Genomic DNA, 19,282 nt, shown 5'->3' with positions numbered 1-19,282 from the left:
GAAGGGCAGCTAGGGGCCATAGTCTCAGTGGTTCCACCAGGCTCTACTGGACCAGCAAACCTGGTCCCAACTGAGGTGGTAAATCTTGATTGCCCAGTCTTGCTTCTGGGGAGTGGCTGATTGCCCAGTCTTGCTTCTGGGGAGTGGTTGGTGGGTTTGAACCACAAACCCTCTGGTTAGCACTCAGATGCCTTAGGCACTGTGCTACTAGAGCTCCTTGTAATGGCAAGAGTAGGGACATACACAACTAGCAAAATTAAAATTACACTTTTAATTATAATAGTGCGTGCAGACAGAACCACTAGATTTGAAACATCATTGTAATTTGGTACTAATGACAGCCCTGATCAGAGCACATTAGAAGGTTCAAAAAGTAAATTAGCATGGAGTTTTAGGCATGTAGGTATAACTGCTAGCTGGGCTTATGAAAATCGTTTTGTTGTTATAACTAACTATAGCATATTTTTATAAAATATAGCATAGTGGCTAAGACACTTGCCTGCTAACCAGATGGCTGGCGGTTCAAACCCACCAGCCACTCCTCGGAAGAAAGGTTGGGCAATCCTACTTCCGTAGTGATACTGCCTCAGAAACCCAAGGAGGGGTCGCTATGAGTCGGGTTTGACTCGACGGCACATAACAACAACAACAACATAATAAATTTCTGCTGAAACACTGCACAAATCTTTTTGAGATAGTCCTTTTGATGTTCTCCCCTCTGATTGTACCCCAGTGATGCCACTGACCTCTACCTAGCCCCTCACATTGTGATTACCCACTCTACAGAATACAGCCAAAAGAGGGTCGAGCACCCCAAACAAGGCACGCTCTGTGAGAATAAGGCCCAAATAATACTCAGAAACATAAAAATAAGACATCCCTTGAAAATGGTGTATTGAAGGAAAAAGAGGGAATGGTGCAAATCACAAAATCCAGCATGACTGTCAAGCCAGGGCTGCTGAAATCCACATTTGTGAAGGGGTGGCATCAAGGAGTACTCAACGCTCCATAGAGAGGTTCCGTGTCTCCTCCCACGATGAGTGTGTGTTTCTCCGTAGTTGTGTACCCTTGAAGTTGGCTTGCGGCCTCAGTTATTCTGTTCATGTTCTCAGAGCACTGACATTCCCCATGTGCATGCTGATGATATGTATCCTGTTGAAATGTGTGTGATTTGGATTGTGGGACTGCTCTGGGACAGTGCCAACACCCCTCCTCCTTACCTGTTTGCTAAATAAACACTGCCCAAGCTCTGGTGACGTAGTGCCTAAGGCGTTTGACCGCTAACCAGAAGGCTGGTGGTTCACATCTACCAGCCACTCCTCAGAAGAAAGATTGGGCAATCTACTTCTGTGAGAGATACCACCATGGAAACCCGAGGAAGGGTCACTATGAGTCAAATCAACTTGACGGCAGTGAGAAGGGAAGCCTGAGGGGCCTCAGAGCAGTACTCACACCACTGCCTGGGCAACAGGACATCAGTGCATCTCTTCTCCACCCAGGGTCATTCTAAATGTCTCTTTAGGCTCAACTGAGCCAATAACAAAGGGCAGAGTGAGGAATTCTGGGTGGTGCAAATGGTTGTGCATTCAACTACAAGCCAAAAGGTTGGTGGTTCAAACCTACGCAGAGGTGCCTTGGGAGACAAGACTGGAGATGGGCTTCTGGAAGGTCATAGCCTTGAAAACTCTTTGGAGCAGTTCTAGGCTGCACTGTGGGGTCACCATGAGTCAGAGTTGACTGGACAGCAACCAACAAGAGCACAACAATGAAGAGCAAAGTGAGATGTCGCACTACCAGAGAGATGGCAGGAAGGTGTCTCAGCTGTGTGAGGCAGGTTCATGTTGTTCATTTCTGTTGGCAGTGCCCAGCTGGGTTGCACTTCGCTTTCTTTCCAGTGGGTACAGCAGGGAGGCCCTGCAGGACATAGAAGCAAGAGAATGAGTAAATTTGAACAGCTTGTACAGATGAAAAGTACCCGAAGGTGCATAAAACACAGGCATGCACCCGGCCTTGTTGATCATTGCTAATTAAAATGTTCCCATCTCTCCTCTTTGTTTACTCTTAAAAGGCAGCATTTCATAGAAGGTAGCTTAGAAAAGAGTGTGTAACTGCTTTGTAGGGTGAGGAGCAATAGAGTTACAGAGCGTGGTGGTCCAGTATTATTAGCCAGTTTATTGAAGACTGATGCAATGCTAGCAGTGGCCCTCAAAGGGATTTTCAATTGGATCAAAACACTTTATCACAGAGCTCTGGTGGCACAATGATTAAGTGCTTGGCTGCTCACTTAAAGGTTGGTGGTTCAAACCCATCAGCAGCTCTGCAGGAGAGAGACCTGGCGATCAGCTTCCAGAAAGATTAAACCCAGTGCTGTCAAGTTGATTCCAACTCATAGTGACTCTATAGGACAGAGTAGAACTGTCCCATAGGGTTTACAGCTAAGAAAACCCTATGGGATAATTTCCCTCTGTTAAATGGGGTCAGTGTGAGTCAGCATAGATTGATTTAACACAACAACGATGAAAATATCAGGAAAACAAAAACATTATATTACTCCATCCATATTGTTTATAAATTGTATAATAAAGGAGTGTTTGACAATGAACCAGTGAGACTGGATCCATGTGACAACACCGCCTATAAAGGAATCCCACCCTTTCATTGGGAGATGTCCAGATTTGAATCCAGTTTTCTGCAGACAGTTCTTCCCCATCATCCCTTCCTTTCTCTGTTAGCAGCCTCTTCTGTCTTCCTCCTCTGTTGCTTTCACAGCATTGACTCCCATCTGTAAGGAGTTCTGTGCCAGAAATTCAAACCCCTAGAACAAAGCATCAGGATTTCTGGAGCACCCAAGGTCTATCTTCATTTTGCACAAGAGCTTAGATTTCATAACTGTATTTTCATGTTTATATGAAAGAACTAACTTTTTCTTGCTTCACCAGGAAAGTCTTACATCTTTGAGTACCTTCTTGTCTTTGACATTAGGTGGAAAACCTTAGTGCATCCTCGGGCACCGCTGGCTCTTCCTTCTCTGCCTGTGGAATTTGTGTACTTCCCTCCGCGTCTCTGCATGCCTCTTTCTTCTGCATATGATCATGTAATTAAAAACAGCCACATGTTCGCTACCTGCCAGGGGTTTCAAAAGCATTCAGGGCCCCGGATAATGCAGATGGTTAACATGCTTGGCCATTAACCAAAAGACTGGAGGGTTGAGTCCAACCAGAAGTGCCTTGGAAGAAAGGCCTGGCAACCTGCTTCCAAGAAATCAGCCATTGTGAACCCTACAGAGCACAGTTCTACTTTGGCGCACATGGGGTTGCCATGAGTTAGAATCAGCTCAATGGCACCTGGTTTGGTTTGGTGTTGCTACGCAAAAGCATTCACTTATAAAACTTCTGGCTACTTCTACGTCAATATTATTATCTCTGTTTCTGGGGGAGGATCCTAAGAGCCAAAGATGCTCAGTTACTTACTCAAGGCTCTAGACCAACATTTGGCAAAGAGCCACAAATTTACATTATCGGTGATTCCAAGTCCTAGGCCTGTTCTACTGCTCACCTTTCCATGTGGCCCCTGGGCTACACCCAGGGCCGGGCAAGTGCTTCCTCTTGGCTCTTTTCAGCGTTCTGTCTGCAGTCCACTGGTTATTTGCGTTTTCCAGCTTGTCCTTGATTCATTCAGAAAAGCCCTGGGCTCCAATGCTGAAAAGCCAGAAAGTGTCAAGAAGCAAGGCTAGCTACACAGGTCACAGCATCACCTACCCTTAGACCAGAAAAACTAGGTGGTACCCAGCTACCACTACTGACCATTCTGATCAGGGCCACAAGAGGTGGACCCTGAAGTAATGGGAGAAAAATATAGGACAAAATTTACATTCTTAAAAATTGCAGATTTGATGTCCCCCAATACCATGGTTGGCACAACACAGTATATAAAAATCTTGTTCCACAGCCGACTTTGGTGAGTACAACTGGGGTCTTAAAAGCTTTCTAGTGGCCATCTATGATGCATCTATTGGTCTCCTCTCATCTGAAGCAAAGAGGAGTGAAGGAAAAAAAAGCCATTTGGAACCAATTAGTCCAAGGATATGATGGACCTCAAGACCAGAAGAACTAGGTGGTGCCCAGCTACCAATGCCAACCACTCAGGAAGGAATCAAAACTGGAGATCTTGGGTAGAGTAGGAGGAAAAATGTGGAACAAAATTCAAAAACACAAAAATGGCCAGAATTACTGGTTGGATGGAGTCTGGAGGGACCCCCAAGACTATGGGATACCCTTTGGGCCTGAGATTGGACCCACTCCCAAGGATTGGCTCTTAGAAGTAGAAAGACTTATGTGCAGAATACCCAGCCCAGGGTGATGCACCCATCTACTCTAGGAGATACATCCCTTGTAGCAAACGGCCACGGGACACCAGAGGGGAAGCAGTCACATGGAGGGAAAGCTGGACAGACAGGAGTGCACAGTTAAGGGCACAAGAAGGTGAGGGGGTCACAGGGATGGGAGCTGAGGAGAGTGTGTTATGGTTGGGGATGGTAATCAGGACATGAAATCAAATGTACACAAACTGTTGAATGTAAAACAAAGTTTGCGCTATAAATTTGCACCCAAAGCGCACAAGCACACACACACACACAAAAGATCTAGTGTAAGTGAACAAGATAAGTAATTCCTCATGATTATATATATATGTTAAGGAATAAAAAAGAAAACACTAAATGTGTAATATAAATTTTTGTGCATAAATGCATAGGAAAAGGACTCAGAAGGATACATGCCAAAGTGTTTAACAGTGGTTATCCCTAGGAATGAGGAAAAGTGAAGGGGACCTGCATATTTCATTGTATGTACTGTTTTTTTTTTTTTTTTTTTGGTTCTTTTAAAGCAAGATATTAATTGATGGGGAAAAAAAAATTCTAGATTTGCTGGACCGCTTGAGATTAGAGGACTTTCTCGGATTATCGCCCTAGATACTCCATAAACCTCGAACCAAAACTACCCCCTGGGGTCACCTTTTAGTTAAATAACAGATTGGCTCATAAAATAAAGACTGTTTCCAATGAGTTCTGTACATCTTTTATAGAATCATCTGTATGAGATCAACTGGTCAACAGTTCTAACAGTTTGCTATAAAGCATAGAGGAAAGGGTACAGAGACAGGGAGAGGAGATGACTGGAATCAAAACAGCCAGAAGGAAATGAATGAGAATGTGGACACATTGTGAGAAACGTAACTGATGTCTCTGAACAATATGTGTTGTAGTTGTTAAATGGAAACCTAACTTGCAAACTTTCACTGAAAACACAATAAAATACTATTAAAGAAGAAGCAGCAGCAAGACTAGGGGAAGGAGATAGATGATGGTAGTTGCCAATGACTTTAGGAAAGTGAACCATCCTTGGCTTTGAAATGTCTGTATTTGCTCTTTCAGTATTCCATCTGCAGCGAGCCCCTCATTGAGCTGTCCAACCCCGGGGCCAGCGGTTCCTTGTTTTTTGTGACCAGTGATGACGAATTCATCATCAAGACCGTTCAGCACAAGGAAGCAGAGTTCCTTCAGAAATTACTGCCAGGGTACTACATGGTGAGTTACTGCGTGTGATGAAAGCCCTATCTTAATTACTGTCACAGGAGGGACAGTGAGAGGTTCGAATCCATCCAGAGGCACCTTGAAACAAAGACCTGGTGATCTGCTTCCCAAAGGAGGAGACACCAGCACACAGTCAGTACACTCCTGAGGTGTTTTCCGAGTGACTGTCAGTCATGTTGCTTTGCCTCTGGTGAACTTCCTTTTGTGTTCAGACTATACTGTCCCTTCATTGAATAGATTTTAAAAAGTGAGTAAGCCTTGAGCAGTAGGGCATGATTGTTGAATCATAGTTCTGGGTTCAGATCCCAGCTCAGCTATCAACTCATCATGAGACTATGAGTAAGCAGCATCATCAGTGTTTTTAATAATATTTTATTGTATTTCAGATGAAAATTTGTACTGCAAATTAGGTTCCCATTTAACAATTTATACACAGACTTTTGGGAGCTCTGGTGGCGTAGTGCCTTAAGGCATTTGAGTTACCAGAGGCCTGGTGGTTCAAACCCACCAGCCACTCCTCGGAAGGAAGGTTGGGCAATCTACTTCTGTAGAGATACCGCCTCGGAAACCCAAGGAGGGGTCGTTATGAGTCAGGACCAACTGGACGGCAGTGAGTTTGGGTTTTTTGTTTTTTGTTTTTTTGGTCTATTCAGTATTATTGGTCACATTTTTTCACCATGTGTCATTGTTCTCATTTATTCCATTCTAGTTGGTCTGTTTCCAGTACTCTAGTTTCCTTTCCCCCTTACCTTCTCATCTTTGCATTGGAGTCATTGTTGACCATTTGGCCTCCTATTGATGGTTGTCTAAAGGAGCTCATTATTTGCGGGTGATATTCTTTTTTTGAGGAGCCAATTTGTTATTTAGCTGATCTGAGTCAGTCTTTGTCTTTGTTGATGTTAGGTGTGCTCGAGTCAGTTCTAACTCATAATGACCCTGTGTACAACAGAACAGAAGTTCTGAGTCAGTCTTTAAAAGCTGGGAAATAACCTGTCATACCTTGTTGCTGTGATAAAGGAAGGGTATAGGATTTAGGATGAAGGAAGTATTGCCAAGCTCCTTGTACCCAGTAAACAGTGACAATAAGTGCCTCCCATTCATGGTGAGCTCACTAGGTATCAGGTATGGCTGTCAGTACTCTAGTGTGCAAATTCACCGAATCTTTGTAGCAACCTTCATTCCCATGGTTATCTTTGTCTTACAGGTGGGATGATTGAGGCGAAGATAAATCAAATACCTGGTTCAGGGTGTCTTAGTTCTCTAGTGCTGCTATAACAGAAATACCACAAGTGGATTGCTTAACAAACAGTAATTTATACTCTTGCAGTTTAGGAAGCCAGAAGTCCAAATTCAGAATGCCAGCTCTAGGGGCTGGGTAAAGGCCTTTCAACCTTGGGCTTTGGCTCTGCCTCTTATTCCAGGCCCACGGAGCTGGAGGCATCTCCTAACTGAGGCAGCTGCTGGCTGCTGAGGCTGACAAACCCAAGGTCATTAGGTAAAATGATAGGATCACAAGATCAGTAGGTGACACGGCAGGCCACTGGTTCAAGTCCAGGAAGAATCCCAAGATTGGCAGGCAACACATCAGGCTGTTGTTTTAAGACCAGGAACTGGAAATGAAGACTTGGCCAAATGCAGGATTCAAATGTGTCAAAAAGCTAGAGATCTTCCTCAAAACTTCTTTATATATACAGGAAGCAGGCCACTCCCCAAAGGCAACTAATTAGGTGCTCATATCAGATTCTACTGTGGAGATGACTACACCATATCCAGTTGCCAAACCCCTCAAAACCATGGCTCAGCCAAGTTGACACACAGTTTTAACTACCACACAGGGTTATTCAGCTAATGAGCTGCAGAGGTGGGACTTGAATACAGGCATTCAGGTTCCAGAGGTGGCATTTTTAACCCCGGCACTATACTAGAAAACTACATTCACTGCCATTGAGTCAATCCTGACTTATAGCAACCCTATAGGACAGAGTAGAACTGCCTCCATGGAGTTTCCAAGGCTGTAAATCTTTGTGGAAGCAGACTGCCTCATCTTTCTTCTGTGGAGCAGCTGGTAGGTTTGAGCCACCAGTCCTTAAGATAGCAGCTGAATGCTTAACCATTGCACTACCAGAGCACTGTTCACGGTATATATTTAATATCAGCTACTCTTAGCAACTACACTTTAGAATTTAGGATGTCATAGTTTAAATATGATAACATAAACAAAATCTCTTCTTATAGTCTCAGATACAAAGAAACAGTAACTTAGCCCAGATGGATTTATTGGACATATAGTCCAAGCTTTTAAATGTGCCTAAGTGGTCCTGTCATTTTCTTAGCCCTGATTTCTTTGTATGGAGTCCCTGAGTGGCACAAACAGTTAACCTTCAGCTACTAGCCAAAAGGTTGGAGGTTCGAATCCACCCAGATTCACTTTGCAAGAAAGCCCCTGGATATCTGCTTCTGAAAGGTTGCAGCCATTGGAAGTCCTAGTGAGCAGTTCTCCTCTGACACATACAGGGTTGCTGTGAGTCGAAATTGACTAAGCAGCAAAGTGGCCTGGGGTTTCTTTGTACTTTCATAGCAGTTATTCATTTTCTGTGATTGGAGTGCTACATGGAGACGTTTGGATTTCAAAAGCCCCAGTTCCCCCATTCACCAGCTATGAGAGGTGACCATTACCATCTTTGTCTCAAAACAAAATTGGTGAGCAGCCACATAGCTCATTTGTGTTTAAAAACACAGTTTTCATTCCCACATCAGATGGAGAACATGAAGTGTATAAGCCAATCCCACATCTACATAGAACAGTCGTAAATCTAAAGAGCAATCTTAGTGGGTAGCATGCACAGATTTTAAAAGGTTTTGGTCCTGAATAAGCAGGTTTATCCCATTCATTCAACAAATGGAACAAACACTATGATTCATCTCACTCAAGAAAAAATGTGAACATCAGATGCTTTCCCAGTACATGCTAAGGAAAAGCTACACCAGAGTCCAACATCTCCTGTTAGTTAAATCTCTGAAAACTGCTAGGGAAGGTTTCTCCAATATAACAAGTAAACAGATGAAATGCATGCATATACGTGTATTGATCTCTAAGAGTTCACACAGTCTCTCATGGAGAAGACCAAGAGCCTTTGCCCTGGAAATAACAAGGGAAGACGACAAGGGTGCCTGTCATCCCTTTTTCTCTCTGACACATTTGTTAGGAAATCCGGCAGATAATGTTTTGAGTGGAAGCAAGACTAGAAGTAAGCATCAGCACTATTCTCTGGAAATGGTACAATTGAGAATGAGGCAGATTTTAAGAAAGTAGACTAGTGGTCTCTAGAATAAAAGGGGTCCAGCAGATTTGCAGGCTATAAGCTAAAGCTACCAAATCCATTGTGTTCCATTTTATAGGTCATGTGAAACAGATGGTAGAATGCAAAAAAGAGACATTGTTCGTGGTGACAGTAAACCTGCTGCCATCAAGTCGATTCCAATTCATAGGGACCTGCATTGGGTTTCCAAGGCTGTAAATCTTTACAGAAGTGGATTTCCTCATCTTCCTCCCATGGAGCAGCTGATGGGTTTGAACCACTGACCTTCTGATTAGCAGCTAAATACCTTACCCACTATGCCACCAGAGCTCCTTATGATGACAATAATCAACATTTTTTTTAAGTTAATGAACATTATGAGAAAAATAAAGATGTAAATAAATGAAGGCATTATTCCAATTGGGAAAGCAAGTTGTTGTATTTATAATGCATGAATAGTAATCAATTAAAAATATTGTTGGTAATAACAAGAAAAACTTTAAAATACCTGAGTCTATAAAAATGAATGTATAAGACCAATATGAAGGAAACTTCAAAATGCTTTTGAAGGGTGTAAAAAACCATCTTAAAGGACAGAGATAGGCATCGTTTCCAGATTCAAAATTGTGAAGATATGAACTACCTCTGAATCAGTGTATTAATCTGGTCTAGTTCCGATAAAAAGTCCAATGGGATTTTTCCAAGAAGCAGCTGTTTCTTTTGGAAGAGAAAGCAAGTATCATTTCAACAGCATAGTTAAAAATGAACAATGGAAGAGAAGGTTGTAAGAATGAACAAAACATTTTGAAAAGGATAGTGGGATGAAGGGCCCAAACATATACCAAAAGCTTATTGAATTATACTAACCATAAAGACAGAGTGTTATTACAGTTCTAAAGAAATAAATGAATTGTTACACTTGAACTGTGGTATTGGCAAAGAATATCAAAAATACCATGGACTACCAGGAGAAGGAACAAACCTGTCTTGAAAGAAGTACAGCGAGAATGCTCCTTAGAAGCAAGAAGGTCCAGACTTTCTCTCTTCTACTTTGGACATGTTGTCAGAAGGGACCAGTCCCTGGGGAAGGACATCATGCTTGGTAAGGTAGAGTACCAGCAAAAAAGAATCCCCTCAATGAGGTGGATGGACACAGTGGCTGCAACAATGAGCTCAAGCACAGCAATTGTGAGGATGGTGCAGAACCAGACAGTGTTTCATTTTGTTGTGCATAGGGTCTCTCTGAATCGGAACTGACTCAACGGCACCTAACAACAACAAACAAATGGCTCAATGGATTCAAATCAAGTTTCTAGAAATAGGCCTGTGTGTCTTTGATAATCTACTGTATGATGTAAGGGGAACATAGACTCTCTTGAGAAAGAATAAATGGCTATCCATTTTGGGGGAAATTAAATAACTTCCCCATTTCAAACTTTTCACACAAAAGTATCACATCCATATGGAATCAAGAGCAAAACTATTAAAAATTTAGAATAAAAATAGAATAAATTTATAACCTTGGAGTATAAAAAGCTCTGGGAAACAAGATGAGAAAAGAAAAGGACAAGAAAAAAATAGATACATTCTATTCATTCTATACGTTCTACAATAAAGCATCTGTATAACAAAAATATTCCAGATACATACATAACAGAAGCACATAGAGGATTGCCAGAATGCTGGGATAATCCAGTAATTTCCAAAAGTGGGGAGAGGACAAGAGCAGTGGTGGCAAAGAGACTTTTCACGATATACACGTCCTTTAAGATAAACCAAATCCACTGTCATTGAGTCAATTCCAACTCACAGCAACCTTTTAGGACAGACTGGAACTACCCCATAGGGTTTTCAAGAATGTAAATTTTTGTGGAAGCAGATTGCCTCATCTTTCTCCCACAGATCAGTTAGTAGATTTGAACCACCAGTCTTTTGGGTAGCACCTGGGTGCTTTAACCATTAGTCCACCAGAGCTCCCTTTCCTCACCTACTTTTAAAATGGAACAAAAATAGGTTGTGTATTCCCTATTTTTACAATAATAAAAAAGGACAAACAGTATAATGGGAAAAAATATTTACTCTCTGTAGATAACCAAACCAAACCCACTGCCATCGAGTCAGATCCAACTCATAGTGACCCCTCCTTGGGTTTCTGAGGTGGTATTGCTATGGAAGTAGAGTGCCCAACCTTCCTTCCGATGAGTGGCTGGTGGGTTTGAACCGCCAGCCTTCTGGTTAGCAGTCAGTTAGAGCTTCCACTGGGGGGAGAGATTAGGCACTGTGCTACTCTCTCTATAGATAGGAAAATGATAAATAGCCAGAGTATATCAAGAACTCCAATGACAAAAACATATGGAAAGATTAGCAAAAGATATTCATACAAAATTATTGAGGTGATACAAATGGCCCAAAATACATCAAAATATCAAATGTTTACAATAATCAGTGATATTCACATTTAAAAAAATAAGTTTCCACTTTTCCCTTATCATACTTTCAAACCTTGAATGTATGGTAAGAGTGAAGGGATGTGTGCAGTCCTGCACCTTGCTGTTGGAATGGTAACTGGGACTAGCTGTTTTGGAGGGCAGGTCTTCATGGGCTACCAAAATTTAAAATGTTCATTGTTTATACCCTAGCAGTTGATTTTCCCTCCCGCCACCTTAGAATATGGCCACCCTCACACCAGATAATGCTTTGCCTGTTTTCCCCATCACTGTCAAGTTGATTCCCGCTCACAGTGACCCCCGTAGGACAGAGTAGAACTACTCCATAGGTTTTCCAAGCCTGTAAATCTTTATGGAAGGAGACTTTCACATCTTTCTCACGTGGAGAAGCTGGTGGATTCAAAACACCAACCTTTTGATTGAAAGTTGGGTGCTTTAACACTGCACCATTAGGGCTCCTTTGCCCATTTTTAATTGGGGCTAATTTGGGAATTATGTCCATTTTCACTGCAGCCACTTTTCAAGCCCTGAGTTTTGAGTGATGAAGTCATTGTTCCAATAAGCAAACTTAAGGAATAAATAAGATACAGCAACATTTTACCAATGACCATTAGTAACGAGAATTAATCCAAATGATTTTCATGTTTGCATGAAAACCCATCTTTCATGGGCATGGTTTTATAAAAATGGGAAATTTTAAATGTATTTCCCTTTTCCTGTTTTCAGAATTTAAACCAGAACCCAAGGACTCTTTTGCCAAAATTCTACGGACTGTACTGCATGCAGTCCGGTGGCATCAACATCAGGATTGTGGTGATGAACAACGTCTTGCCACGCACCATGAGGATGCACTACTCGTACGACTTGAAAGGCTCAACCTATAAACGAAGAGCATCCCGAAAGGAGAGAGAGAAGTCCAACCCCACGTTCAAGGACTTAGACTTCCTGCAGGACATGCACGAAGGGCTGTATTTTGATACTGAAACATACAACGCACTGATGAAAACACTCCAGAGAGACTGCCGGGTAAGGCATGTCCCCACTGTCATTCCCTTTGAAAGGTCATCTGTGGTAAGGTCATCCTGGGCTACCACTCATCAAAAGCATAGAAATAACGAATGTCCAGTGTGGACACATGGAATTGCATCTTTCCCAGTCCCAGTGCTGATCCAGGTTTCTCTGAGGTTGAAGGGAATGATCAAGGAATCGTCTGGAGTCTTCTCTGTTGATTTTATAAGTAAGGGAAGTCGGCTTCAGAGTCCCTGGGTGGAGTAACCAGTTAGCATGCTCAGCCACTTACTGAAAGTTTGGAGATTCCAGGCTACCTAAAGGTACCTCAGAAGAAAGGACTGTTGCTCTACTTCTGAAAAAATCAGCCATTGGAAGCCCTACAGAACACAGTCCTACTCTGACACACATGAGGGTTGAAATCAAGTTAATGGCAACTGTTGTTTTTTTTTTTTTTTTTAAAGTCAGCTTCCTTGATAAAATGAGTCATGAAAGCTTTTTCTTTTTGTCCCAAACTGTGATGAAGGTAGTTAAACTAGGGTCATAAGAAATTGAGGCTTAATGCTGTGATTGGCAAGGAAAGCCGTATACAGAACTCAGAGGAAGTGAGCTTCCACTGGGGAGAGAGATTTGGAGAAAATGCCCTTGGTGAGATGAACTGTAGATCCCAGTGTGGGTGCAGAACCATTCCCATGAGCAGCATATGTGCTGAAAGTGTTTTATGCCAACTGAATGAAAGGCAGTCATTTGTGCATACTTAACCAGGGCTGTCAGAAGTCAGAAGAAATTCATGGTCTGCAATCTCTTAGTCTGCAAATGAAGTAAGGCCAACGCTTAAGCAAGATTTTTCTGACCTGTGCACTTATGGAGCACAGGTAAAAGTCTTTTTGGAGAAAAAGATGAGACAAGTCTAGTGCCTTCTGAGAAAAATGATCATTGGATTAACAGATCCTCAGGAGTATCACCCCCTAGCACTTGGGAGGAAGATCCAGGCACTCAGCTTAGCTGGGCCTAGTGGAGGGACAGAGAATAGAGGGGAGCGGAGAGTGCAGTGGATGGGGGCCGATGTGCAGGTGGAGGGGTCACAATGCATGGTGGAGGGGGTAGAGAGTACGGTGGAGGGGCAAAGAGCTCAGTGAAGGGGGCAGAGGGCTCAGTGGGGAGGGCAGAATGCAGGTGGAGGGGGCAGAGGGCATAGTGGAGGGGCAGAGGGTGTGGAAGGGAGCAGAGAGTATGACAGGGCAGGGTTGGGCCTAGGCCTGGCAGTGCTGTTTACAGGGGTGAGTAGGGCTCACAGAGCTTGGCTGGGATTTTCTTTTCAGGCTATAGCTCTCTGGTCTTCTGAAGGCTTAGAAAGGTGACCAACATCATTGCAGGGGATGGGATGTACTTCTCTGCCCAACCTCAGCTCACCTGAAGGTGAGGAGGACAGTGTAACCTCCGGTCCAACAGACAAAGTGGGAAATCCTCAGAGGAACCAAAACCCAAAAACCAATTTCCATCCAGTTAATTCCAAGTCACGGAGCCCCCACATGGGTCAGAGTGAAACTGTGCTCCACTGGGTTTTCAATGGCTGATTTTTCAGAAATAGATTGCCAGGTCTTTCTTCTGAGGTGACTCTGGGTAGACTCAAACCGCCAACCTTTTGGAAAGCAGATGAGCTTGTTAATTGTTTGTGCCACCCAGTGACTCCTTGAGCAGCAGTATCCTACGGTTTCTGGATTTTCCTTTCTATACCTGCCATAACATACATGCTAATGCATGAGAAGGAGTCCTTGGTGTCATTTTCTCAGTGACAGGAATTTTCCTTCCCATCCCTACTCTTCAGCTTCCATTTAGTGAGTTCTTACAGCAGACCAGGCTAGGCGAAGATTTTTTGGTGCATTTTTACTTTTAATTCCTTGTCAACCCTTTGAAGACTGTACTATTCACATTCCCATTTTAATTTCTGAGGAGTTCCATTCTCAAAGAGGTTTTGAAACTTGTCTGGCATTGCTTAGCAGGTCAGTGGCACAGCCCACAGCTGTTTGGGAACAAAGTATAAGCTTCAGCTGAAATTTATAGATTTTCTGGGTTAGGCTTTCCCTCCCCCCTCAGAAGGCAAAGGAGGTATAGTGGGAACCAAGCAAATGAAGAAAAAAAAAAATTGTTCAGCAGAGCTATTCAGATAACTTAGTGGGGTGGATATGAGTGATTCATATCTTTTTTAATGAATAAATAAAAACAACAGCCACAATTTAGAAGAAAGCCTTTCCTTGTATTTACCCTTCAGAATGTGGGTGAAATGTGACTCTCAATTCCCCAGAGTGCAGCATGAGCCTCTCCAGTGTTAGACTTGCTTTCTCTGTCTGTGTGTGTCTTGCCTCTTGAATATGGAAAGACTTTTTCCACTCTCTTCTGAAACCACGTGCTTTAGTGCCAGAACAAAAGGAAAGATCCGGTATAACAGCCCCATTGCACAGGAATTGTCTGTTTATTCACTCTTCCTGAGCCCAAGACAAGTGGATCAAGGGCAAACACTACTCTTCCTCAGGAATGAGACCCTGGAGAGTGGGTTTTTTTTTTTTTTTTTTTTTTTAGGTTTGTGATTCTAGAAACATCCTGTTAAAGGTCAAGTGTAGAGGTATCCTAAGACTAACTCCTTGTCACTTGATGCATTTGACCTTCCACAGGACATACCAAACTCACTGCCACTGAGTTGGATCTGACCCAAGACATGTTGTTGTTATGTGCTGTCGAGTCGAACCTGACTCACAGCAACCCCTCCTTGGGTTTCTGAGGCGGTATCACTATGGAAGCAGATTGCCCAACCTTCCTTCTGAGGAGTGGCTGGTGGGTTTGAACCACCAGCCTTCTGATTAGTAGTCAAATGCCTTAGGCACTGTGCTACCAGTGAGACTCAAGACACAGGGGTTGGAAATTCACTCTAAAGTTCTTCAAAGTAGGCACAGTGGCTTCAGAGAGGCATCTGTGAGAGGTAGCATGGGAGTGTGTGGAGTGCCTGGGGGGTGCAAATGATTCACATGTTGTTCCAAACTGAAAGTTTGGAGGGTCCAGTCCACTCACAGGAGCATCTGAAGAAAGCCCTGGAGATATACTTCTGAAATATCAGCCACTGAAGAACCTAAGGAGTACAGTTCTCCTCTAACCCAATGGGGGCATCTGGAGTTGGAGTTGACTCCATGGCAACTGGTTGGTGAGGATGAAGTCAGTGACATCATAGCTTGGTTTGAAGGATGGAGAGCTAGTCTCCAGGTAGGCAAAGCATTTGTTGTTGGGTGCCGTCCAGTTGCTTTCAACTCATAGTGATCCCATGTGATGGAGTAGAACCATCCTATTTCCTATGCTATAATCTTCCTATGCAGATCACCAGGTCTTTCTCCCTTGGAGGCACTGGTTGGGTTCAAACCATCAACCTTTTGGTTAGCAGCTGAGTGCTTAACTGTTGTACCAGCAGGGATCCATAGGTAAGGCAATTAAAAAAAAAAAAAAAACACTGCCATTGAGTCATAGCAACCCCATTGGGTTTCCAAGGCTATAAATCTTTATGGAAACAGAATGCCTCATCTTTTTTCTAAGAAGCAGCTGGTGGGTTCGAACTGCTGCCTTTTGGTTAGCAGCCAGATGCCTTCTCACAGCACCACCAAGGTTCCTTGTAAGATAAGACAATAGAAGCATCTATTTCTAGGAGAGAATAATGTAACTAGGCATGACATCACATAAGGCGTTCTGGGAATCACAGTTGTTTGGTTTTTTTGGCAGTTAATAGTTAAGGAGAGCACACAAGGATGGAGAGAGAAGTTGGCAGAGGTCCAGTGAGTCTAAGTCCTCTTAAGGGTTTAGAAGTGGCAAATCCAAGAATTCCAGGTCTCAGGGCCCCAGCTGTGCTGTGGTTCCCCAGACAGGCATAATAAGTCTGCTGTCCTCTTGCTGACCATACTTGCTTCCACCTCCATCCCCATCTTTCATATTTTGTCCTAATATCTCAGACCTGGAGCTCCATTTCCCTGATCATGACTGCTGGCTGGACCACACCTATGTGACTTAGCGACCCAGCCTGACCCCCCTCATGCCCTGCTTCCCATCAACACCTTCCCGAGTCCCCCATCAGACATGTATCTAAATGACCTGAGTAACCACATCCCACAATGAGCCCTCTTGAAAAGTGCCATCCCTGCCTAACATCCCTAAATAGCCCAAGCCCTTTCCCTACCACCCCTGGTCCAGCCCACCTTCAGGCCCCTGTGAGGGTGCGTCCCTGACCACCTCCTCCACTCTGAGCTTTGGAAAACTGAGCTCACCCTGTGCATCAACCCTGCTGAGCCCTCAGGATTCCAACAGGGGGCTCCTCCCAGAAGCAAGGGCTCAGACCCACATGGCTGTCCCTGTTGGCTGTGTATGGGAAAGCAGGTATAAATGATCGGTCCCTCTCTTGACTCATCCCTTGACCTCACCCCCTGCTGCCTAGTGTGATACCATCTGCACTTATAGTGAGCTTGGCCCAGGGAAAGGGTGACATCACTGGTCACTGGCTGTCAAAAACAAGAAAATTGGATTTAGCCCAGCCATCCCCTGTGATTCCCACATAGTGAACAAGCTGAGCTGCACTGTATTTGAAAGCTGCTCTTCTAGCCTCTCTGTCATCTCCCCCAAGCCTATCCCTCTGCCTGTCTTCCCTGTGTCATGGAATGTCACCATGATGTAGCCAGCTGCCTAAATTCATGTCCTGAAGCTACGCTTTCCTCCCTTCTCTTCCTCTTTGTCCAAAACTGAACCAAATCTGTTGCCATGGAGTCAATTTTGACTCATAGTGACCCTTTAGAACAGAGTAGAACTGCACCATTGGTTTCCAAGGCTATAATCTTTACAGGAGCAAATCACCAGGTCTTGCTTCTGTGGAGCCATTGGGTGAGTCTGAACCGCCAACCTTTTGGTTAGCAACCAAGCACTTTAACCACTGCACCATCAGAGCTTCTCAGTAGGTACTTAGTAAATGTTGATTGGGATGTGTACTTGAATGAACACAGTAGACTGATGGTAAAGAGAGGTTTCTGTATGCTACCAGGACTTCCGTGTACCTGGCTATGTTTTAGTCATCCGTGGTTGGTAAAAATGGTTAACACACTTGGCTTCTAACTGAAAGGTTGGAGGTTCAAGTCCACCCAGAAGCGCCTCAGAAGAAAGGCCTGGAGATATGCTTCTGAAAAATCAGCCAGGGCACAGTTCTGCTCTGACACACATGAGGACAGAATTGGAAGCTGGAGTTGGTTAGGTTCACTGTGCTCTACCTTGGAGGAAATACGCAGTTGCATGCAATGTCTGACTAATTTAATGAGAATTGAATGGCTCTGAGAATTTAATAAAGCAGCTGATCTCCATTTTGAATCACTTGATAATTATTTGAAAAACCATACTGGTTGTCCCCATACAAAGAGTCATTTAAGAGTCCCTGAGTGGCACAAATGCTTAAGTCCTCAACATCAACTAGAAGGTTGGAGGTTCAAATCCCACCAGTGGCACCTCAGAGGAAAGGCCTGGTGACCTATTTGCAAAACATCACAGCCTTGAAAACCCAGTGGAGCACAGTTCAACTCTGCACACATGGGGTTGCCATTAGTCACAACTGATTCAACAGTAACTGACTTGGTTTGGTTTTGTGTTACAAAAGTATACTTGTATTTCAATCCAATCATTCTTCCACAGAAGCACGATTGTAAATAGTCATTAGACCCTGTTTCCTGTAGGTGTGTACTCTGCCTCCCCAGCTACACTCTGAAAAGCAAGACTCCTTCCTTAGACCTTTTTGCAGCTGCAGTACCCTGGCTTAGTGTATACGCTCAATACATGTTGCAAGATTACAATAAAACTGCTTTTCAACTGAAAATTTATGTGTTAATTTTAGAAGGAACAATGGGAAACTATTTCTATAGGAGTTATTCATGTATCATTTACTATAATTAGTTCTTCTCTGACATAACTTATCAATGGAAAAATCTGAGAAGGCCCATTTATGGATGACTGTTTGGAGAAATCACATTAAGACAAAGAACATTACTGAGAGTTTGTGTTTACAATCCAAATTTTTCTTCAAGTGGCCATCTTGATAATTAATCACCTAAGTGGCTTATTTTATGCTTACTGTGTTTTGCTGTTGGGCAACAATGTTGTCCATGTTTAAATAGTGTGGAACTAATTTTCTTTTTTTTGTACAAATGACTATTATCATAAATATTAGTAGGTTCTCAGACTTGCATGAAACTGGTTTCAAAAACACTAAACCTTTTGGTGTGCATGCTGGAAGCTTTCTTCTAGTCATGTAGGGCAGGCTCTAAGTTTGTAGATATTGTTGTTCTGTGCCATTGAGTCATCTCCAACTCAGAGCGGCCCATTCTTGTGTTTCCAAGGCAGTATCACTACAGAAGTAGATTCCCCAATCTTCCTTCCGAGGAGTGGCTGGTGGGTTTGAACCACCAGCCTTCTGGTTAGCAGTCAGGTGCCTTAGGTACTACACCACCAGAGCTCCCTAGTTTGTAGATAGAGCCTTTGTATTATATTTAATTCTGCACTAGAACTAGTGTTTACCTCCTCATGTATTATTGTGTTTTGTAGGAAATTGTTTCCATTTAGTTTAGACAGTTTATTCTCTTTTTTTTATATTGGTTGCCTTGGGGAGGAAAAAGTACTTCAAACCAAATAGAAAATAGACATGTGTCTCTTTGAGGACAACGCTTCAATTTAAACTATTGCTATTTTACCAATAAGGAATTGGAATATTTAGACTTCAGCCAGAACATGAGAAGGTAGAGGGATATCATCGATTCCATACCTCTGTATCATACCTTGAAAGATTACTTACAAAAGAAGGTATAAACACATCCGCTGTCTTTCAAATGATGTTTTGCAGACGCTGTGATCCCATGGGATCATTGATTGGCTTT

General features: G+C 43.1%; 1 protein-coding gene across 1 annotated transcript in view; it reads left to right on the top strand.

The window, feature by feature from the left end:
- The window catches only part of PIP5K1B (phosphatidylinositol-4-phosphate 5-kinase type 1 beta), a gene marked incomplete at its 3' end in the record, with an annotated part of 213,433 nt that overhangs the window by 66,317 nt on the left and 127,834 nt on the right, over positions 1-19,282 (top strand). Inside the window, exons 4-5 of the mRNA XM_007956569.2 lie at positions 5,432-5,584; positions 12,063-12,362. Of these exons, the coding sequence (XP_007954760.1) occupies positions 5,432-5,584; positions 12,063-12,362 (453 nt within the window). The remainder of the gene's footprint in view (positions 1-5,431; positions 5,585-12,062; positions 12,363-19,282) is intronic.

The sequence above is a fragment of the Orycteropus afer genome, unplaced genomic scaffold (genome assembly GCF_000298275.1).
Source record: "Orycteropus afer afer isolate SDZICR_OR568_19922 unplaced genomic scaffold, OryAfe1.0 scaffold00637, whole genome shotgun sequence".
Classification (NCBI taxonomy): domain Eukaryota; kingdom Metazoa; phylum Chordata; class Mammalia; order Tubulidentata; family Orycteropodidae; genus Orycteropus; species Orycteropus afer.
This window is presented reverse-complemented; position numbering and strand designations above follow the sequence as displayed.